At 43.6% G+C, this 24738-nt stretch overlaps 1 protein-coding gene across 1 annotated transcript in view; it reads left to right on the top strand.

The window, feature by feature from the left end:
- LOC132871705 (mitochondrial adenyl nucleotide antiporter SLC25A24-like) overlaps positions 1 to 24738 on the top strand; it is a 104185-nt gene that overhangs the window by 47639 nt on the left and 31808 nt on the right. Inside the window, exons 2-3 of the mRNA XM_060906132.1 lie at positions 19789 to 19915; positions 20318 to 20405. Coding sequence (XP_060762115.1) covers positions 19789 to 19915; positions 20318 to 20405 — 215 coding nt within the window. The remainder of the gene's footprint in view (positions 1 to 19788; positions 19916 to 20317; positions 20406 to 24738) is intronic.

A 24738-nucleotide genomic window follows, 5' to 3' on the forward strand; every position in this document is an offset into this window, starting at 1 on the left:
AAATATCACAGAAAGTCTGTAACATGTCAGAAGCCCAATGAGTGATCTGCGTGTGAAGTATGAGCAGTTTTGAGGAAGTAGAAGATTTGCTATGAATTTTTAAGCATGTAAAATTTTGCATTGAAAATTGACTGACGTATAACTTCTGAACGGTTTATGCTACGTGAAAGGTACTTAGAAACTTCTGTCAGCCATGTCTGTAGATGATGTGTATCAATTTTGGTGACATTCCTATGAACGGTCTAGGAGGAGTTGCGCCGTCTTCGTGGCCATGCATTTCGCACAAAAGTGAAATTACCTCACTTCCTGTTGGGCGTGGCTAATGCATTGGCATTACATTTTTGTCCGGCTTAGTGAGATACACAAGCGTACCAAATGGCATGCCACTACTACAAACTACATGGCAACCAGGCACCTTAATGCGGGAGGCCAAAATCACAACGAGTTAGGGGGCGCTATAGAGGCCCTGAGGCCCGCCTGGATCTGGGATTCTGGTTCTCAGTAGCGGTGGCAGTCTAAGAAAAAGGTGCCAAATTTCGTGCGTTGTCGACCATGGCAAGCGCCCCAATAAGGGTCTTGTATAGAGTTTGCTTGGCAAGTTTGACAAATCAGAAGCTGCAATATCATTTTTGCCATAACCAGCACCCCCAGGGGCGAAAGTGCACAAAATTTGGCGTAGCCGTCAGGTGAGCTATGAAGAGTTTGCGTATGAAGTTTGATGACAATTGAGGAAATAGAAGATGAGATATAGATTTTTGAAGAATAAATTTTTTGGTTTTTCCCATGTCAGTAGGTGGCGCTATGCTGTACATGAGCGATTATGAGTTGGAAAAATAAGTGTCTACAACAGCAACGTACTATCACAAGGTAGTGGTGTGAAGGAAAAGCATTATGGAATTATTTACCAAAAACCCGTTTTGGAGCAATTGCGTCGGCCAAAAACAGCGCCCCCCATAGACGAAAATTTCCAAAACGTGGTATACATGACATGCGAGGTAGTAAGAGGGTGGCCGTGAAGTTTGACCAAATTCGAGGAAAGATTGGAATTTTTGCCCAAAAATAGCGCCCCCAGTGGCGAAATATCACAGAAATTGGGTAACATGTCAGAAGCCCAATGAGTGATTTGCGTGTGAAGTATGAGCAGTTTTGAGCAATCAGAAGATTTGTTATGAATTTTTAAGCATGTAAAATTTTGCATCGAAAATTGATTGACGTATAACTTCTGAACGGTTTATCCTACGTGAAACGTATTTAGTAACTTTTGTAAGACATGTCTGTAGATGATGTGTATCAATTTTGGTGACATTCCTATGAACGGTCTAGGAGGAGTTGCGCCGTCTTCGGGGCCATGCATTTCGCACAAAAGTGAAATTACCTCACTTCCTGTTGGGCGTGGCTAATGCATTGGCATTACATTTTTGTCCGGCTTAGTGAGATACATATGCGTACCAAATGGCATGCCACTACTACAAACTACACGGCACCCAGGCACCTTAAAGCGGGAGGCCAAAATCACAACGACTTAGGGGGCGCTATAGAGGCCCTGAGCCCCGGCCAAGATTGGGCTTTTGGTTCTGAGTAGCGGTGGCAATTCTCGGAACTGGTGCCAAATTTGGTGCGTTTTCGCCCATGGCAAGCGCCCCGAAAATGGCCCAACAGCGGAGAAAAATAAAGAAGAAGAAGAAGACGGAAGAATAATTAAAGCCGCAAGCGGCCTCGACGGGCCCTCGCGCCAGCTGCCAAGGGGGGCAGGGGCATGCGTCCCCGCGAAATACCTTCCACAGCTTCTTCGGCAAGAGACATTACTCCCACAATGGCGACAAAGCACAGAATCGGACACAGAGTACACGGTGCGCTGAGATGTTGTCATGGACAGAAAATTTAATGCCATGGCTTCCCAACCAAATTAATGTATTTACCTCATCAGTCACCAAGCTATAGCTACATAGGATTGTCTTCTGTTAGACATCTATTAGTCTGTATGTAACGCTACAACACTTGCTCCCGACTGCCTACCCATTCCCCACAAGTCATGTGTGTTTAAGGCAACCAAAACAACATACTCCTGGTGCCTCATGATTGTAAACACCTCTCCTGCAACTGATACAGCGCAATGAGCGCCCCCAGTGGTCAAAGTTCACCAAATTTGGTATACATGTCAAGGGACCTATGAAGAGTTGTTGTGTCAAGTTTGATCAAGTTTGACCAATCAGAAGCCGAGATATAAAATGTTGCCTGAAAACAGCACCCCCAGTGGCAAAAGTTCACAAAATTTGGGAGATATGTCAGGTGACCTGTTAAGAGTGTGCGTATGAAGTTTGATCAAGATTGAGTAAATAGAAGATGAGATATTGATTTTTGAAGAAAAAATGTTTTGGTTTTTCCCATGTCAGTAGGTGGCGCTATGCTGTACATGAGCGATAATGAGTTGGAAAAATAAGTGTCTACAACAGCAACGCACTATCACAAGGTAGTGGTGTGAAGGAAAAGCATTATGGAATTATTTACCAAAAACCCGTTTTGGAGCAATTGCGTCGGCCAAAAACAGCGCCCCCCATGGACAAAAATTCCCAAAATGTGGTATACATGACATGGGAGGTAGTAAGAGGGTGGCCGTGAAGTTTGACCAAATTTGAGGAAAGGTTGGATTTTTTGCCCAAAAATAGCGCCCCCAGTGGTGAAATATCACAGAATTTGGGTAGCATGTCAGAAGCCCAATGAATGATATGCGTGTGAAGTATGAGCAGTTTTGAGCAAGTAGAAGATTTGTTATGAATTTTTAAGCATGTAAAATTTTGCATTGAAAATTGATTGACGTATAACTTCTGAACGGCTTATCCTACGTGAAACCTATTTAGAAACTTTTGTCAGCCATGTCTGTCGATGATGTCTATCAATTTTGGTGACATTCCTATGAACGGCCTAGGAGGAGGTGCGCCGTCTTCGTGGCCATGCATTTCGCACAAAAGTGAAAATACCTCACGTCCTGTTGGGCGTGGCTAATGCATTGGCATTACATTTTTGTCCGGCTTAGTGAGATACATAAGCGTACCAAATGGCATGCCACTACTACAAACTACATGGCAACCAGGCACCTTTATGCGGGAGGCCAAAATCACAACGACTTAGGGGGCGCTATAGAGGCCCTGAGGCCCGCCTGGATCAGGGCTTCTGGTTCTCAGTAGCGGTGGCAGTCTAAGAAAAAGGAGCCAAATTTCGTGCGTTGTCGACCATGGCAAGCGCCCCAATAAGGGTCTTGGAAAGAGTTTGCTTGCCAAGTTTGACAAATCAGAAGCTGCAATATCATTTTTGCCATAACCAGCACCCCCAGGGGCGAAAGTGCACAAAATTTGGCGTAGACGTCAGGTGAGCTATGAAGAGTTTGCGTATGAAGTTTGATGACAATTGAGTAAATAGAAGATGAGATATAGATTTTTGAAGAATAAATTTTTTGGTTTTTCCCATGTCAGTAGGTGGCGCTATGCTGTACATGAGCGATTATGAGTTGGAAAAATAAGTGTCTACAACAGCAACGTACTATCACAAGGAAGTGGTGTGAAGGAAAAGCATTATGGAATTATTTACCAAAAACCCGTTTTGGAGCAATAGCGTCGGCCAAAAACAGCGCCCCCCATGGACGAAAATTTCAAAAACGTGGTATACATGACATGGGAGGTAGTAAGAGGGTGGACGTGAAGTTTGACCAAAATTGAGGAAAGATTGGAATTTTTGCCCAAAAATAGCGCCCCCAGTGGCGAAATATCACAGAAATTGGGTAACATGTCAGAAGCCCAATGAGTGATTTGCGTGTGAAGTATGAGCAGTTTTGAGCAATCAGAAGATTTGTTATGAATTTTTAAGCATGTAAAATTTTGCATCGAAAATTGATTGACGTATAACTTCTGAACGGTTAATCCTACGTGAAACGTATTTAGTAACTTTTGTCAGCCATGTCTGTAGATGATGTGTATCAATTTTGGTGACATTCCTATGAACGGTCTAGGAGGAGTTGCGCCGTCTTCGTGGCCATGCATTTCGCACAAAAGTGAAATTACCTCACTTCCTGTTGGGCGTGGCTAATGCATTGGCATGACATTTTTGTCCGGCTTAGTGAGATACATATGCGTACCAAATTGCAAGCCACTACTACAAACGATATGGCAACCAGGCACCTTAATGCGGGAGGCCAAAATCACAACGACTTAGGGGGCGCTATGGAGGCCCTGAGCCCCGGCCAAGTTTGGGCTTCTGGTTCTGAGTAGCGGTGGCAATTCTCGGAACTGGTGCCAAATTTCGTGCGTTTTCGCCCATGGCAAGCGCCCCGAAAATGGCCCAACAGCGGAGAAAAATAAAGAAGAAGAAGAAGACGGAAGAATAATTAAAGCCGCAAGCGGCCTCGACGGGCCCTCGCGCCAGCGGCCAAGGGGGGCGGGGGCATGCGTCCCCGCGAAAGACCTTCCACAGCTTCTTCGGCAAGAGACATAACTCCCACAATGGCGACAAAGCACAGAATCGGACACAGAGTACACGGTGCGCTGAGATGTTGTCATGGACAGAAAATTTTATGCCATGGCTTCCCAACCAAATTAATGTATTTACCTCATCAGTCACCAAGCTATAGCTACATAGGATTGTCTTCTGTTAGACATCTATTAGTCTGTATGTAACGCTACAACACTTGCTCCCGACTGCCTACCCATTCCCCACAAGTCATGTGTGTTTAAGGCAACCAAAACAACATACTCCTGGTGCCTCATGATTGTAAACACCTCTCCTGCAACTGATACAGCGCAATGAGCGCCCCCAGTGGTGAAAGTTCACCAAATTTGGTATACATGTCAAGGGACCTATGAAGAGTTGTTTTGTCAAGTTTGATCAAGTTTGACCAATCAGAAGCCGAGATATAAAATGTTGCCTGAAAACAGCACCCCCAGTGGCAAAAGTTTACAAAATTTGGGAGATATGTCAGGTGACCTGTTACGAGTGTGCGTATCAAGTTTGATCAAGATTGAGTAAATAGAAGATGAGATATTGATTTTTGAAGAAAAAATGTTTTGGTTTTTCCCATGTCAGTAGGTGGCGCTATGCTGTACATGAGCGATTATGAGTTCGAAAAATAAGTGTCTGCAACAGCAACGTACTATCACAAGGTAGTGGTGTGAAGGAAAAGCATTAAGGAATGATTTACCAAAAACCCGTTTTGGAGCAATTGCGTCGGCCAAAAACAGCGCCCCCCATGGACGAAAATTCCCAAAATGTGGTATACATGACATGGGAGGTAGTAAGAGGGTGGCCGTGAAGTTTGACCAAATTTGAGGAAAGATTGGCTTTTTTGCCCAAAAATAGCGCCCCCAGTGGCGAAATATCACAGAATTTGGGTAGCATGTCAGAAGCCCAATGAGTGATTTGCCTGTGAAGTATGAGCAGTTTTGAGCAATTAGAAGATTTGTTATGAATTTTTAAGCATGTAAAATTTTGCATTGAAAATTGATTTACGTATAACTTCTGAACGGCTTATCCTACGTGAAACCTATTTAGGAATTTTTGTCAGCCATGTCTGTAGATGATGTGGATCAATTTTGGAGACATTCCTATGAACGGCCTAGGAGGAGTTGCGCCGTCTTCGTGGCCATGCATTTCGCACAAAAGTGAAATTACCTCACTTCCTGTTGGGCGTGGCTAATGCATTGGCATTACATTTTTGTCCGGCTTGGTGAGCTACATATGCGTACCAAATGGCATGCCACTAGTACAAACTACATGGCAACCAGGCACCTTTATGCGGGAGGCCAAAATCACAACGACTTAGGGGGCGCTAAAGAGGCCCTGAGGCCCGCCTGGATATGGGCTTCTGGTTCTCAGTAGCGGTGGCAGTCTAAGAAAAAGGAGCCAAATTTCGTGCGTCGTCGACCATGGCAAGCGCCCCAAAAAGGGTCTTGTAAAGAGTTTGCTTGCCAAGTTTGACAAATCAGAAGCAGCAATATCATTTTTGCCATAACCAGCACCCCCAGGGGCGAAAGTGCACAAAATTTGGCGTATATGTCAGGTGAGCTATTAAGAGTTTCCGTATGAAGTTTGATGACAATTGAGTAAATAGAAGATGAGATATAGATTTTTGAAGAATAAATTTTTTGGTTTTTCCCATGTCAGTAGGTGGCGCTATGCTATACATGAGCGATTATGAGTTGGAAAAATAAGTGTCTACAACAGCAACGTACTATCACAAGGTAGTGGTGTGAAGGGAAAGCATTATGGAATAATTTACCAAAAACCCGTTTTGGAGCAATTGCGTCGGCCAAAAACAGCGCCCCCCATGGACGAAAATTCCCAAAATGTGGTATACATGACATGGGAGGTAGTAAGAGGGTGGCCGTGAAGTTTGACCAAATTTGAGGAAAGATTGGATTTTTTGCCCAAAAATAGCGCCCCCAGTGGCGAAATATCACAGAAATTGGGTAACATGTCAGAAGCCCAATGAGTGATTTGCGTGTGAAGTATGAGCAGTTTTGAGCAATCAGAAGATTTGTTATGAATTTTTAAGCATGTAAAATTTTGCATTGAAAATTGATTGACGTATAACTTCTGAACGGTTAATCCTATGTGAAATGTATTTAGTAACTTTTGTCAGCCATGTCTGTAGATGATGTGTATCAATTTTGGCGACATTCCTATGAACGGTCTAGGAGGAGTTGCGCCGTCTTCGTGGCCATGCATTTCGCACAAAAGTGAAATTACCTCACTTCCTGTTGGGCGTGGCTAATGCATTGGCATTACATTTTTGTCCGGCTTAGTGAGATACATATGCGTACCAAATGGCATGCCACTACTCCTAACTATATGGCAACCAGGCACCTTAATGCGGGAGACCAAAATCACAATGACTTAGGGGGCGCTATAGAGGCCCTGAGCCCCGGCCAAGTTTGGGCTTTTGCGTCTGAGTAGCGGTGGCAATTCTCGGAACTGGTGCCAAATTTCGTGCGTTTTCGCCCATGGCAAGTGCCCCGAAAATGGCCCAACAGCGGAGAAAAATAAAGAAGAAGACGGAAGAATAATAATAGTGAACTCTTACAAGAACAATAGGGCCTTCGCCCATAGGGCTCGGGCCCTAATAATAGTGAACTCTTACAAGAACAATAGGGCCTTCGCCCATAGGGCTCGGGCCCTAATTAAAGCCGCAAGCGGCCTCGACGGGCCCTCGCGCCAGCGGCCAAGGGGGGCGGGGGCATGCGTCCCTGCGAAAAACCTTCCACAGCTTCTTCGGCAAGAGACATTACTCCCACAATGGCGACAAAGCACAGAATTGGACACAGAGTACACGGTGCGCTGAGATGTTGTCATGGACAGAACATTTTATGCCATGGCTTTCCAACCAAATTAATGTATTTACCTCATCAGTCACCAAGCTATAGCTACATAGGATTGTCTTCTGTTAGACATCTATTAGTCTGTATGTAACGCTACAACACTTGCTCCCGACTGCCTACCCATTCCCCACAAGTCATGTGTGTTAAAGGCAACCAAAACAACATACTCCTGGTGCCTCATGATTGTAAACACCTCTCCTGCAACTGCTACAGCGCAATGAGCGCCCCCAGTGGTGAAAGTTCACCAAATTTGGTACACATGTCAAGGGACCTATGAAGAGTTGTTGTGTCAAGTTTGATCAAGTTTGACCAATCAGAAGCCGAGATATAAATTGTTGCCTGAACACAGCGCCCCCAGTGGCAAAAGGTCACAAAATTTGGGAGATATGTCAGGTGACCTGTTAAGAGTGTGCGTATCAAGTTTGATCAAGATTGAGTAAATAGAAGATGAGATATTGATTTTTGAAGAATAAATGTTTTGGTTTTTCCCATGTCAGTAGGTGGCGCTATGCTGTACATGAGCGATTATGAGTTGGAAAAATAAGTGTCTACAACAGCAACGTACTATCACAAGGTAGTGGTGTGAAGGAAAAGCATTATGGAATTATTTACCAAAAACCCGTTTTGGAGCAATTGCGTTGGCCAAAAACAACACCCCCCATGGACGAAAATTCCCAAAATGTGGTATACATGACATGGGAGGTAGTAAGAGGGTGGCCGTGAAGTTTGACCAAATTTGAGGAAAGATTGGATTTTTTGCCCAAAAATAGCGCCCCCAGTGGCGAAATATCACAGAAATTGGGTAGCATGTCAGAAGCCCAATGTGTGATTGGCATGTGAAGTATGAGCAGTTTTGAGCAATTAGAAGATTTGTTATGAATTTTTAAGCATGTAAAATTTTGCATTGAAAATTGATTGATGTATAACTTCTGAACGGTTTATGCTACGTGAAACGTATTTAGTAACTTTTGTCAGCCATGCCTGTAGATGATGTGTGTCAATTTTGGAGACATTCCTATGAAGGGTCTAGGAGGAGTTGCGCCGTCTTCGTGGCCATGCATTTCGCACAAAAGTGAAATTACCTCACTTCCTGTTGGGCGCGGCTAATGCATTGGCATTACATTTTTGTCCGGCTTGGTGAGATACATATGCGTACCAAAGGGCATGCCACTACTACAAACTACATGGCAACCAGGCACCTTTATGCGAGAGGCAAAAATCACAACACGTTAGGGGGCGCTATAGAGGCCCTGAGGCCCGCCTGGATCTGGGCTTCTGGTTCTCAGTAGCGGTGGCAGTCTAAGAAAAAGGAGCCAAATTTCGAGCGTTGTCGACCATGGCAAGCGCCCCAACAAGGGTCTTGTAAAGAGTTTGCTTGCCAAGGTTGACAAATCAGAAGCTGCAATACCATTTCAGCCATAACCAGCACCCCCAGGGGCGAAAGTGCACGAAATTTGGCGTATATGTCAGGTGACCTATGAAGAGTTTGCGTATGAAGTGTGATGAAAATTGAGTAAATAGAAGATGAGATATAGATTTTTGAAGAATAAATTTTTTGGTTTTTCCCATGTCAGTAGGTGGCGCTATGCTGTACATGAGCGATTATGAGTTGGAAAAATAAGTGTCTACAACAGCAACGTACTATCACAAGGTAGTGGTGTGAAGGAAAAGCATTATGGAATTATTCACCAAAAACCCATTTTGGAGAAATTGCGTCGGCCAAAAACAGCGCCCCCCATGGACGAAAATTCCCAAAATGTGGTATACATGACATGGGAGGTAGTAAGAGGGTGGCCGTGATGTTTGACCAAATTTGAGGAAAGATTGGATTTTTTGCCCCAAAATAGCGGCCCCAGTGGCGAAATGTGACAGAAATTGGGTAACATGTCAGAAGCCCCATGAGTGATCTGCGTGTGAAGTATGAGCAGTTTTGAGCAATTAGAAGATTTGTTATGAATTTTTAAGCATGTAAAATTTTGAAGTGAAAATTGATTGACGTATAACTTCTGAACGGTTGATCCTACGTGAAACGTATTTAGTAACTTTTGTCAGCCATGTCTGTAGATGATGTGTATCAATTTTGGTGACATTCCTATGAACGGTCTAGGAGGAGTTGCGCCGTCTTCGTGGCCATGCATTTCGCACAAAAGTGAAATTACCTCACTTCCTGTTGGGCGTGGCTAATGCATTGGCATTACATTTTTGTCCGGCTTAGTGAGCTACATATGTGTACCAAATGGCATGCCAGTAATACAAACTATATGGCAACCAGGCACCGTAATGCGGGAGGCCAAAATCACAACGACTTAGGGGGCGCTATAGAGGCCCTGAGCCCCGGCCAAGTTTGGGCTTTTGGTTCTGAGTAGCGGTGGAAATTCTCGGAACTGGTGCCAAATTTCGTGCGTTTTCGCCCATGGCAAGCGCCCCGAAAATGGCCCAACAGCGGAGAAAAATAAAGAAGAAGACGGAAGAAGAATAATAATAGTGAACTCTTACAAGAACAATAGGGCCTTCGCCCATAGGGCTCGGGCCCTAATAATAATAATAATAATTAAAGCCGCAAGCGGCCTCGACGGGCCCTCGCGCCAGCGGCCAAGGGGGGCGGGGGCATGCGTCCCCGCGAAATACCTTCCACAGCTTCTTTGGCAAGAGACATTACTCCCACAATGGTGACAAAGCACAGAATTGGACACAGAGTACACGGTGCGCTGAGATGTTGTCATGGACAGAACATTTTATGCCATGGCTTCCCAACCAAATTAATGTATTTACCTCATCAGTCACCAAGCTATAGCTACATAGGATTGTCTTCTGTTAGACATCTATTAGTCTGTATGTAACGCTACAACACTTGCTCCCGACTGCCTACCCATTCCCCACAAGTCATGTGTGTTTAAGGCAACCAAAACAACATACTCCTGGTGCCTCATGATTGTAAACACCTCTCCTGCAACTGCTACAGTGCAATGAGTGCCCCCAGTGGTCTACAAGTCATGTGTGTTTAAGGCAACCAAAACAACATACTCCTGGTGCCTCATGATTGTAAACACCTCTCCTGCAACTGCTACAGCGCAATGAGCGCCCCCAGTGGTGAAAGTTCACCAAATTTGGTATACATGTCAAGGGACCTATGAAGAGTTGTTTTGTAAAGTTTGATCAAGTTTGACCAATCAGAAGCCGAGATATAAATTGTTGCCTGAAAACAGCGCCCCCAGTGGCAAAAGTTCACAAAATTTGGCACATATGTCAGGTGACCTGTTAAGAGTGTGCGTATCAAGTTTGATCAAGATTGAGAAAATAGAAGATGAGATATTGATTTTTGAAGAATAAATTTTTTGGTTTCTCCCATGTCAGTAGGTGGCGCTATGCTGCACATGAGCGATTATGAGTTGGAAAAATAAGTGTCTACAACAGCAACGTACTATCACAAGGTAGTGGTGTGAAGGAGAAGCATTATGGAATTATTTACCAAAAACCTGTTTTGGAGCAATTGCGTTGGCCAAAAACAGCGCCCCCCATGGACGAAAATTCCCAAAATGAGGTGTACATGACATGGGAGGTAGTAAGAGGGTGGCCGTGAAGTTTGACCAAATTTGAGGAAAGATTGGATTTTTTGCCCAGAAATAGCGCCCCCAGTGGCGAAATATCACAGAAATTGGGTAACATGTCAGATGCCCAATGAGTGATTTGCGTGTGAAGTATGAGCAGTTTTGAGCAATTTGAAGATATGTTATGAATTTTTAAGCATGTAAAATTTTGCATTGAAAATTGATTGACGTATAACTTCTGAACGGTTTATTCTACGTGAAACGTATTTAGGAACTTTTGTCAGCCATGTCTGTAGATGATGTATATCAATTTTGGTGACATTCCTATGAACTGTCTAGGAGGAGTTGCGCCGTTTTCGTGGCCATGCATTTCGCACAAAAGTGAAATTACCTTACTTCCTGTTGGGCGTGGCTAATGCATTGGCATTACATTTTTGTCCGGCTTAGTGAGATACATATGCGTACCAAATGGCATGCCACTACTACAAACTACATGGCAACCAGGCACCTTAATGCGGGAGGCCAAAATCACAATGAGTTAGGGGGCGCTATAGAGGCCCTGAGGCCCGCCTGGATCTGGGCTTCTGGTTCTCAGTAGCGGTGGGAGTCTAAGAAAAAGGAGCCAAATTTCGTGCGATGTCGACCATGGCAAGCGCCCCAAAAAGGGTCTTGTAAAGAGTTTGCTTGCCAATTTTGACAAATCAGAAGCTGCAATATCATTTCTGCCATAACCCGCACCCCCAGGGGCGAAAGTGCACAAAATTTGGCGTACATGTCAGGTGAGCTATGAAGAGTTTGCGTATGAAGTTTGATGACAATTGAGTAAATAGAAGATGAGATATAGATTTTTGAAGAATAAATTTTTTGGTTTTTCCCATGTCAGTAGGTGGCGCTATGCCGTACATGAGCGATTATGAGATGGAAAAATAAGTATCTACTACAGCAACATACTATCACAAGGTAGTGGTGTGAAGGGAAAGCATTATGGAATTATTTACCAAAAACCCGTCTTGGAGCAATTGCGTCGGCCAAAAACAGCGCCCCCCATGGACGAAAATTCCCAAAATGTGGTATACATGACATGGGAGGTAGTAAGAGGGTGGCCGTGAAGTTTGACCAAATTTGAGGAAAGATTGGAATTTTTGCCCAAAAATAGCGCCCCCAGTGGCGAAATATCACAGAAATTGGGTAACATGTCAGAAGCCCTATGAGAGATTTGCGTGTGAAGTATGAGCAGTTTTGAGCAATCAGAAGATTTGTTATGAATTTTTAAGCATGTAAAATTTTGCATCGAAAATTGATTGACGTATAACTTCTGAACGGTTTATCCTACGTGAAACGTATTTAGTAACTTTTGTCAGCCATGTCTGTAGATGATGTGCATCAATTTTGGTGACATTCCTGTGAACGGTCTAGGAGGAGTTGCGCCGTCTTCGTGGCCATGCATTTCGCACAAAAGTGAAATTACCTCACTTCCTGTTGGGCGTGGCTAATGCATTGGCATTACATTTTTGTCCGGCTTAGTGAGATACATATGCATACCAAATGGCATGCCACTACTACAAACAACATGGCAACCAGGCACCTTAATGCGGGAGACCAAAATCACAACGACTTAGGGGGCGCTATAGAGGCCCTGAGCCCCGGCCAAGTTTGGGCTTTTGGTTCTGAGTAGCGGTGGCAATTCTCGGAACTGGTGCCAAATTTCGTGCGTTTTCGCCCATGGCAAGCGCCCCGAAAATGGCCCAACAGCGGAGAAAAATAAAGAAGAAGAAGAAGACGGAAGAATAATAATAGTGAACTCTTACAAGAACAATAGGGCCTTCGCCCTATAGGGCTCGGGCCCTAATTAAAGCCGCAAGCGGCCTCGACGGGCCCTCGCGCCAGCGGCCAAGGGGGGCGGGGGCATGCGTCCCCGCAAAAAACCTTCCACAGCTTCTTTGGCAAGAGACATTACTCCCGCAATGGCGAGAAAGCACAGAATTGGACGCATGGCCACAATAGGGTCTCGCACTGTACGGTGCTCGGGGCCTAATAATAATAATAATTAAAGCCGCAAGCGGCCTCGACGGGCCCTCGCGCCAGCGGCCAAGGGGGGCGGGGGCATGCGTCCCCGCGGAATAACTTCCACAGCTTCTTTGGCAAGAGACATTACTCCCACAATGGCGACAAAGCACAGAATTGGACACACGGTAACAATAGGGTCTCGCACTGTACGGTGCTCGGGGGGCGCTATAGAGGCCCTGAGGCCCGCCTGGATCTGGGCTTCTGGTTCTCAGTAGTGGTGGCAGTCTAAGAAAAAGGAGCCAAATTTCGTGCGTTGTCGACCATGGCAAGAGCCCCAATAAGGGTCTTGTAAAGAGTTTGCTTGCCAAGATTGACAAATCAGAAGCTGCAATATCATTTTTGCCATAACCAGCACCCCCAGGGGCGAAAGTGCACAAAATCTGGCGTAAATGTCAGGTGAGCTATGAAGAGTTTGCGTATGAAGTTTGATGACAATTGAGTAAATAGAAGATGAGATATAGATTTTTGAAGAAATTTTGTGGTTTTTCCCATGTCAGTAGGTGGCGCTATGCTGTACATGAGCGATTATGAGTTGGAAAAATAAGTGTCTACAACAGCAACGTACTATCACAAGGTAGTGGTGTGAAGGAAAAGCATTATGGAATTATTTACCAAAAACCCGTTTTGGAGCAATTGCGTCGGCCAAAAACAGCGCCGCCCATGGATGAAAATTCCCAAAATGTGGTATACATGACATGGGAGGTAGTAAGAGGGTGGCCGTGAAGTTTGACCAAATTTGAGGAAAGATTGGATTGTTTGCCCAAAAATAGCGCCCCCAGTGGCGAAAGTGCACAAAATTTGGCGTATATGTCAGGTGAGCTATGAAGAGTTTGCGTATGAAGTTTGATGACAATTGAGTAAATAGAAGATGAGATATAGATTTTTGAAGAAAAAATGTTTTGGCTTTTCCCATGTCAGTAGGTGGCGCTATGCTGTACATGAGCGATTATGAGTTTGAAAAATAAGTGTCTACAACAGCAACGTACTATCACAAGGTAGTGGTGTGAAGGAAAAGCATTATGGAATTATTTACCAAAAACCCGTTTTGGAGCAATTGCGTCGGCCAAAAACAGCGCCCCCCCATGGACGAAAATTCCCAAAATGGGGTATACATGACGTGGGAGGTAGTAAGAGGGTGGCCGTGAAGTTTGACCAAATTTGAGGAAAGATTGGATTTTTTGCCCAAAAATCGCGCCCCCAGTGGCGAAATATCACAGAATTTGGGTAGCATGTCAGAAGCCCAATGAGTGATTTGCGTGTGAAGTATGAGCAGTTTTGAGCAATTAGAAGATTTGTTATGAATTTTTAAGCATGTAAAATTTTGCATTGAAAATTGATTGACGTATAACTTCTGAACGGCTTATCCTACGTGAAACGTATTTAGTAACTTTTGTCAGCCATGTCTGTAGATGATGTCGATCAATTTTGGTGACATTCCTATGAACGGTCTAGGAGGAGTTGCGCCGTCTTCGTGGCCATGCATTTCGCACAAAAGTGAAATTACCTCACTTCCTGTTGGGCGTGGCTAATGCATTGGCATGACATTTTTGACCGGCTTAGTGAGATACATATGCGTACCAAATGGCATGCCACTACTACAAACTACATGGCAACCAGGCACCTTTATGCGGGAGGCCAAAATCACAACGACTTAGGGGGCGCTAAAGAGGCCCTGAGGCCCGCCTGGATCTGGGCTTCTGGTTCTCAGTAGCGGTGGCAGTCTAAGAAAAAGGAGCCAAATTTCGTGCGTTGTCGACCATGGCAAGCGCCCCAAAAAGGGTCTTGTAAAGAGTTTGCTTGCCAAGTTTGACAAATCAGAAGCTGCAATATCATTTTTGCCATAACCAGCACCCCCAGGGGCGAAAGTGCACAAAATTTGGCGTATATGTCAGGTGAGCTATGAAGAGTTTGCGTATGAAGTGTGATGAAAATTGAGTAAATAGAAGATGAGATATAGATTTTTGAAGAATAAATTTTTTGGTTTTTCCCATGTCAGTAGGTGGCGCTATGCTGTACATGAGCGATTATGAGTTGGAAAAATAAGTGTCTACAACAGCAACGTACTGTCACAAGGTAGTGGTGTGAAGGAAAAGCATTATGGAATTATTAACCAAAAACCCATTTTGCAGAAATTGCGGCGGCCAAAAACAGCGCCCCCCATGGACGAAAATTCCCAAAATGTGGTATACATGACATGGGAGGTAGTAAGAGGGTGGCCGTGAAGTTTGACCAAATTTGAGGAAAGATTGGATTTTTTGCCCAAAAATAGCGCCCCCAGTGGCGAAATATCACAGAAATTGGGTGACATGTCAGAAGCCCAATGAGTGATTTGCGTGTGAAGTATGAGCAGTTTTGAGCAATTAGAAGATTTGTTATGAATTTTTTAGCATGTAAAATTTTGAAGTGAAAATTGATTGACGTATAACTTCTGAACGGTTTATCCTACGTGAAACGTATTTAGTAACTTTTGTCAGCCATGTCTGTAGATGATGTGTATCAATTTTGGAGACATTCCTATGAACGGTCTAGGAGGAGTTGCGCCGTCTTCGTGGCCATGCATTTCGCACAAAAGTGAAATTACCTCACTTCCTGTTGGGCGTGGCTAATGCATTGGCATTACATTTTTGTCCGGCTTAGTGAGATACATATGCGTACCAAATGGCATGCCAGTACTACAAACTATATGGCAACCAGGCACCTTAATGCGGGAGGCCAAAATCACAACGACTTAGGGGGCGCTATAGAGGCCCTGAGCCCCGGCCAAGTTTGGGCTTTTGGTTCTGAGTAGCGGTGGCAATTCTCGGAAGTGGTGCCAAATTTCGTGCGTTTTCGCCCATGGCAAGCGCCCCGAAAATGGCCCAACAGCGGAGAAAAGTAAAGAAGAAGAAGAAGAAGAAGACGGAAGAATAATTAAAGCCGCAAGCGGCCTCGACGGGCCCTCGCGCCAGCGGCCAAGGGGGGCGGGGGCATGCGTCCCCGCGAAATACCTTCCACAGCTTCTTCGGCAAGAAACATTACTCCCACAATGGCGACAAAGCACAGAATTGGACACATGGCAACAATAGGGTCTCGCACTGTACGGTGCTCGGGGGGCGCTATAGAGGCCCTGAGGCCCGCCTGGATCTGGGCTTCTGGTTCTCAGTAGCGGTGGCAGTCTAAGAAAAAGGAGCCAAATTTCGTGCGTTGTCGACCATGGCAAGCGCCCCAATAAGGGTCTTGTAAAGAGTTTGCTTGCCAAGTTTGACAAATCAGAAGCTGCAATATCATTTTTGCCATAACCAGCACCCCCAGGGGCGAAAGTGCACAAAATTTGGCGTATACGTCAGGTGAGCTATGAAGAGTTTGCGTATCAAGTTTGATGACAATTGAGTAAATAGAAGATGAGATATAGATTTTTGAAGAATACATTTTTTGGTTTTTCCCATGTCAGTAGGTGGCGCTATGCTGTACATGAGCGATCATGAGTTGGAAAAATAAGTGTCTACAACAGCAACGTACTATCACAAGGTAGTGGTGTGAAGGAAAAGCATTAAGGAAGTATTTACCCAAAACCCGTTTTGGAGCAATTGCGTCGGCCAAAAACAGCGCCCCCCATGGACGAAAATTCCCAAAATGTGGTATACATGACATGGGAGGTAGTAAGAGGGTGGCCGTGAAGTGTGACCAAATTTGAGGAAAGATTGGATTTTTTGCCCAAAAATAGCGCCCCCAGTGGCGAAAGTGGACAAAATTTGGCGTATATGTCAGGTGAGCTATGAAGAGTTTGCGTATGAAGTTTGATGACAATTGAGTAAATAGAAGATGAGATATAGATTTTTGAAGAATAAATTTTTTGGTTTTTCCCATGTCAGTAGGTGGCGCAAGGCTGTACATGAGCGATAATGAGTTGGAAAAATAAGTGTCTACAACAGCATCGTACTATCACAAGGTAGTGGTGTGAAGGAAAAGCATTATGGAATTATTAACAAAAAACCCGTTTTGGAGCAATTGCGGCGGCCAAAAACAGCGCCCCCCATGGACGAAAATTCCCAAAATGTGGTATACATGACGTGGGAGGTAGTAAGAGGGTGGCCGTGAAGTTTGACCAAATTTGATGAAAGTTTGGATTTTTTGCCCAAAAATAGCGCCCCCAGTGGCGAAATATCACAGAAATTGGGTAACATGTCAGAAGCCCAATGAGTGATCTGCGTGTGAAGTATGAGCAGTTTTGACCAATCAGAAGATTTGTTATGAATTTTTAAGCATGTAAAATTTTGCATCGAAAATTGATTGACGTATAACTTCTGAACGGTTTATCCTACGTGAAACGTATTTAGTAACTTTTGTCAGCCATGTCTGTAGATGATGTGTATCAATTTTGGTGACATTCCCATGAACGGTCTAGGAGGAGTTGCGCCGTCTTCGTGGCAATGCATTTCGCACAAAAGTGAAATTACCTCACTTCCTGTTGGGCGTGGCTAATGCATTGGCATTACATTTTTGTCCGGCTTAGTGAGATACATATGCGTACCAAATGGCATGCCACTACTACAAACTACATGGCACCCAGGCACCTTAATGCGGGAGGCCAAAATCACAACGACTTAGGGGGCGCTATAGAGGCCCTGAGCCCCGGCCAAGTTTGGGCTTCTGGTTCTGAGTAGCGGTGGCAATTCTCGGAACTGGTGCCAAATTTCGTGCGTTTTCGCCCATGGCAAGCGCCCCGAAAATGGCCCAACAGCGGAGAAAAATAAAGAAGAAGAAGACGGAAGAAGAAGAAGAAGAAGACGGAAGAATAATAATAGTGAACTCTTACAAGAACAATAGGGCCTTCGCCCATAGGGCTCGGGCCCTAATAATAGTGAACTCTTACAAGAACAATAGGGCCTTCGCCCTATAGGGCTCGGGCCCTAATAATAGTGAACTCTTACAAGAACAATAGGGCCTTCGCCCTATAGGGCTCGGGCCCTAATAATAGTGAACTCTTACAAGAACAATAGGGCCTTCGCCCTATAGGGCTCGGGCCCTAAATATATCAAATGTTGAAAGTGAGACATTTTGAAATTTCATGCCAAATATTGGCTCATTTGAAATTTCATGACAGCAACACATCTCAAAAAAGTTGGGACAGGGGCAATAAGAGGCTGGAAAAGTTAAAGGTACAAAAAAGGAACAGCTGGAGGACCAAATTGCAACTCGTTAGGTCAATTGGCAATAGGTCATTAACATGACTGGGTATAAAAAGAGCATCTTGGAGTGGCAGCGGCTCTCAGAAGTAAAGATGGGAAGAGGATCACCAATCCCCCTAATTCTGCGCCGACAAACAGTGGAGCAATATCAGAAAGGAGTTCGACAGTGTAAAATTGCAAAGAGTTTGAACATATCATCATCTACAGTGCATAATATCATCAAAAGATTCAGAGAATCTGGAAGAATCTCTGTGCGTAAGGGTCAAGGCTGGAAAACCATACTGGGTGCCCGTGATCTTCGGGCCCTTAGACGGCACTGCATCACATACAGGCATGCTTCTGTATTGGCAATCACAAAATGGGCTCAGGAATATTTCCAGAGAACATTATCTGTGAACACAATTCACTGTGCCATCCACCGTTGCCAGCTAAAACTCTATAGTTCAAAGAAGAAGCCGTATCTAAACATGATCCAGAAGCACAGACGTCTTCTCTGGGCCAAGGCTCATTTAAAATGGACTGTGGCAAAGTGGAAAACTGTTCTGTGGTCAGACGAATCAAAATTTGAAGTTCTTTATGGAAATCAGGGACGCCGTGTCATTCGGACTAAAGAGGAGAAGGACGACCCAAGTTGTTATCAGCGCTCAGTTCAGAAGCCTGCATCTCTGATGGTATGGGGTTGCATTAATGCGTGTGGCATGGGCAGCTTACACATCTGGAAAGACACCATCAATGCTGAAAGGTATATCCAGGTTCTAGAGCAACATATGCTCCCATCCAGACGACGTCTCTTTCAGGGAAGACCTTGCATTTTCCAACATGACAATGCCAAACCACATACTGCATCAATTACAGCATCATGGCTGCGTAGAAGAAGGGTCCGGGTACTGAACTGGCCAGCCTGCAGTCCAGATCTTTCACCCATAGAAAACATTTGGCGCATCATAAAACGGAAGATACGACAAAAAAGACCTAAGACAGTTGAGCAACTAGAATCCTGCATTAGACAAGAATGGGTTAACATTCCTATCCCTAAACTTGAGCAACTTGTCTCCTCAGTCCCCAGACGTTTACAGACTGTTGTAAAGAGAAAAGGGGATGTCTCACAGTGGTAAACATGGCCTTGTCCCAACTTTTTTGAGATGTGTTGTTGTCATGAAATTTAAAATCACCTAATTTTTCTCTTTAAATGATACATTTTCTCAGTTTAAACATTTGATATGTCATCTATGTTCTATTCTGAATAAAATATGGAATTTTGAAACTTCCACATCACTGCATTCCGTTTTTATTTACAATTTGTACTTTGTCCCAACTTCTTTGGAATCGGGGTTGTACTTGAAACAACCCATCTGAGATGTGGATCCCTCCAGCTTCTTCGGAATTACCCTTGGCCTTATTTTTGCCTCCTTACAACAGGGCCTATTGAGATAAATCTTGTTTCAGCTCTTAGCCTGTTGTCTGCTAGGCTTTACAACATATTCTGTTTTGTGTCTAACAATACTTAAGCATTTTCGAACCACCTTTAGTCAATTATGGCTGTGTTTCCAGTGGTATAAAAGGCCGATTATGAATTTATACCCCATGCGTGACAGCTGTCCTTAATTCAGCGTGTGACTAACCATTTGTATGTCTTGACAGAAAATAGTGGCCACCGGTGACAAGAACAGCGACGGTGTGCTTGACTTCACTGAGTTTGCCAAATATCTGAAAGAACATGAGAAAAGGCTGTGGCTCACATTCAAGAGCTTGGACAAGAATAATGATGGTAATAGGTTTGACATTCTTCAGGCTTACAGTAAGGCTGAGTTCCTAAATGCTGTGTGATCGTAATAAAGTGTTAATGCAGCACCTTGGTGTCACCGGAATGGAAATCAATTTATATCGGGTGCTCATAGCTTGCTATTTAGTCAAAACTGACCAAAGAATTGGAAATTAAATACACGGAAACCTTGTTGCGTTCATGGTACAGTACAAACGACATCAAAGTGCAATCGCACAGTATCTGTGTTTACAAGCAATATTATAATAGATAGCTGAAGTCACAGTTGGATTTGCTCCATGTTTTCATTGCTCTACAGTGTTTTATTGCATTAAGCGCTGCAACTCTTAATTAGAGTGCATTACTGAAGGGTGCAGAGCTGGTGTAATTCTCTTTATCTGCTGTTAGGTCGTCTGGATGCCTGTGAGATCAAACAGTCTCTGGCTGAACTGGGAATGGACGTATCCACAGAAGCAGCACAGAAAATCCTACAGAGGTCAGATATTCAAGATCTCTTCAATGAAAATACATGAACATGTTACATACATGTCTTGTCTGGGAACACAATAAGTTTGCGAGGTCAGTTTTTTTCCACTGGCTGTATAATATTTTCAAAATATAATAAGCAGAGCTGCGCTTGTATTTTTCCTGTGAATCATGCATTTCATAGTAAAGTGCGTTGAAGCTGTACATTATATACAGTGCTGAGCGTAAATGAGTCCACCCCCTTTGAAAAGTAACATTTTAAACAATATCTCAATGAACACAAACAATTTCCAAAATGTTGACAAGACAAAGTTTAATATAACATCTGTTTAACTTATAACGTGAAAGTAAGGTTAATAATATAACTTAGATTACACATTTTTCAGTTTTACTCAAATTAAGGTGGTGCAAAAATGAGTACACCCCACAACAAAAACTACTACATCTAGTACTTTGTATGGCCGCCATGATTTTTAATGACAGCGCCAAGTCTTCTTGGCATGGAATGAACAAGTTGGTGACATTTTGCAACATCAGTCTTTTTCCATTCTTCAACAATGACCTCTTTTAGTGACTGGATGCTGGATGGAGAGTGATGCTCAACTTGTCTCTTCAGAATTCCCCAAAGAAAATTTCTTTATACCACAAAGGTGAAGGCTACAAGAAGATCAGCAAAGCTTTACTTGTCAGTCAGAATACTGTAGCAAAAGTGGTACAAAAATTTAAGAGAGATGGAACTGCAACCATCTCACAGAGACGTCCAGGTCGTCCACGGAAGTTAACACCTCGACAGGAGCGTCTTCTGATGAGAAGGGTTGAAGAAAATCGGCATGCAAGTTCACTGCAGTTATCTAAAGAAGTAGAAAGCCAAACTGGGGTGACTATTTCCCGTGACACAATACGGCGTACACTGCAGAGGAATGGCATGCATGGAAAGAAGCCTCTCCTAAAGCCCAGGCACAAAAAAGCCCGCCTAGAGTTTGCCAGGGCCCATGCTGACAAAGATGAAGACTACTGGGACTCTATACTCTGGAGTGATGAGACCAAGATAAATGGTTTTGGAGCTGATGGCTTCAAAACTGTATGGCGTCGCAAAGGTGAGGAATACAAAGAAAAATGCATGGTGCCTACAGTGAAACATGGTGGTGGCAGTGTCCTTATGTGGGGCTGCATGAGTGCTGCTGGTGTCGGGGAGCTGCATTTCATTGATGGCATCATGAATTCACAGATGTATTGCTCTATACTGAAAGAGAAGATGCTACCATCACTCTGTGCCCTTGGTCGTCGTGCACTTTTCCAACATGAGTAAACACACATCTAAGGCCACTGTTGGATTTCTGAAGAGAACAGGGTGAAAGTGATTCAGTGGCCAAGTATGTCTCCTGATCTGAACCCAATAGAACACCTATGGGGAATTCTGAAGAGACAAGTTGAGCATCACTCTCCATCCAGCATCCAGTCACTAAAAGAGGTCATTGTTGAAGAATGGAAAAAGATTGATGTTGCAAAATGTCGCCAACTTGTTCATTCCATGCCTAGAAGACTTGGTGCTGTCATTAAAAATCATGGAGGCCATACAAAGTACTAGATGTAGTAGTTTTTGTTGTGGGGTGTACTCATTTTTGCACCACCCTAATTTGAGTAAAACTGAAAAATGTGTAATCTAAGTTATATTATTAACCTTACTTTCACGTTATAAGTTAAACAGATGTTATATTAAACTTTGTCTTTTCAACATTTTGGAAATTGTTTGTGTTCATTGAGATATTGTTTAAAATGTTACTTTTCAAAGAGGGTGCACTCATTTACGCTCAGCACTGTAGAAGCAGAGATGGACAGTAATGAAGTAGATTTACTTGAGTACTGTACTTACAGTAAGTACACGTTTTGAGTATCTGTACTTTACTTGAGTATTTTTTTTTTGGAAACTTCTGACTTTATCTTCACTACATTTGAAAGACAAATATCGTACTTTTCACTCCACTACATTTCTGTCAAGGTCCTCGTTACTCGTTACTATGAAGCAGCTTTGAAAGTGGATGGTTTTTTTCTTTTCTAAAACGTGATTGGTTTTTTCGCAGGTGACACTGAGACGGCCGATCAGTAATCACTAGGGTCGCGTCACGTCCATAGACTGTATAAAATCAAGTTTAATGATTTCTCAGCAGCGTTATTTGAACACGATCAGTTGATGGCAGAATGGAAGGAGGCGGTTCTTCTGCGGAATGCACACACCCAGGGCCCATGAACCCATGTTTCAGTTTTCCGAAAGGATTAAAGATTCATTTCGTTTTAAATATTTGCTTTGTTTGCCTAAAACGAACCACATCACGGCCTACAAAAACTCGCCGTCCGACCTGCAGAAGCATATTGAAGTCTATAAACGTTTTATTCCAAGAGAAAGCTTGCAACGAAGTTGTCTGTGCTTTTAGAGCTAGCGATAACGTTGAAATAGCTATGCAGTCTGGTTCATCAAATGACTTTCTATGGATTTGCCCACCAGCATGCCATAGCCTTGTCCACGGCTAACGTTTACACATAGCTAGTTAACTTGGACACTGTTAGTTAGCATGTAAAAACGGAGTTACGCTAACATGAATAACGTTAACTTATCTGAAGTCCTTTCAGAAATATGTTTTAGCAGAATCTTGCCAAATAAACAGAATGTAGAAATCTTTCTTTTCTAGTTGCGTTAGCTACCCAATATGATTTCAAGTTTGAAAAGAGTTTGCTAGCATGTCAGGTGAAGCTTCACTGACTAGCTAGTTTAACGTTAAACCACCATGATGGCACGGCATGCGTTCATTTTCTGAATTCACATTTCTGTCTTTGGTAACGGCATTAGGTTTTGTAAGCAATGTGGCAATAATACAACGATGCGTTGAGAGAAAATGTACTTTTAATACTCAAGTATTTTTGAAAGCAAGTACTTCAGTACTTTTAACTTAAGTAGAAATTTGACTGGACAACTTTCACTTGTATTGGAGTAACATTTGACCAGTGGGATCTGTACTTTGACTTAAGTAATGAAGTTGGGTACTTTGTCCACCTCTGTATAGAAGGCACACTTTATACCATGTTTCATGACAATGCTGTAAGGGTACAAAATGGCGAAAATGGCATTGAAGTATTTGAAGCAACGTTTCCTTTTAATAAAAGGGTTCCTCAAGGTTTATTTGGAGAGTTTCGAACATTCTTTGTTAACTAAAAGAGTTTGAAATGGAAGGACTCTGTTGTAGGGCTATACATAGCACATGTATGTGTGGACAAACCAGTCAACCTTTAAAACTAGATGGACTTTCGATTTCATAAAATCGGTGAAATTTAGTTCACTCTAAAAACTGGTCATTGCGATATATGTTTCTTTCTGTAATATCTAAAAAAAAAAAAAAAAGGCCATTCTGTGGCTGGGAAGTTATTTAATTTGAGCGGATTTCTGAGCAAATAATGTGCATGAAATCGCTTGCTTTGTGCAGTCAAACAAACAGAGGAAGTCCGTGTGCGCATGCGCAGGTTTACCTTAACCGTGCACTGACAGTTCCATCATTCTGTTGCTAAACAAACAGCTGGTCACACCAAGGTGCTAGCTGACCGCCGATATTTATTAGTTTGGTCCTGCCAAACGCGCAGCTTGTGAACAGGCAAGGCAGGCAACTGCTTGGGGCCCCCTGGCCCAGGGGCCCCCCCCCGAGAGTTGGGGCCCGAGGGCTTATTTATTTTGTTTTTTATGGTTTTTATTGTTCTTTACCATTGTATTTTCACATTTGGAATTTAAAAAACTTTGGTTCCATACATTTTTTGTTGGTGTCAGATTATTTATAACATATTGGTGATGAACACTGGTCAGAAGGGCCCCCTGGAAATTCTTGCTTGGGGCCACAACAGACTCTAGAATCGCCTCTGGGTCCTGCGTTTCCTTTCCTTCGCAACATAACGTCTTTTCTTCTCGCTTTCTGTTACTGTAGTCGGTCTTTCATGTTTCATTCACGTCCTCCATTGTTCTCTCCTGTTTCAAATTTGTATCCCACAATGCCTTGAGCGAACGGGGAAAACCCACCACGTGATGCATGACATAGTATCTTGTATTGCATCATGGTGAAGCAAGAAAAAATAGTGGAGAATTTAGGGCCATGTGGCCTTAAATTCATTAATTGTTCTATTTTTAAAAAACTAATAAAATTGGAAGTCTGTGATTCGAATTCAGGGGGCGGCACGGTGGTGTAGTGGTTAGCGCTGTTGCCTCACAGCAAGAAGGTCCGGGTTCGAGCCCCGTGGCCGACCAGGGCCTTTCTGTGCGGAGTTTGCATGTTCTCCCCGTGTCCGCGTGGGTTTCCTCCGGGTGC

This window comes from Neoarius graeffei, chromosome 23 (genome assembly GCF_027579695.1).
Source record: "Neoarius graeffei isolate fNeoGra1 chromosome 23, fNeoGra1.pri, whole genome shotgun sequence".
In the NCBI taxonomy this organism is placed as follows: domain Eukaryota; kingdom Metazoa; phylum Chordata; class Actinopteri; order Siluriformes; family Ariidae; genus Neoarius; species Neoarius graeffei.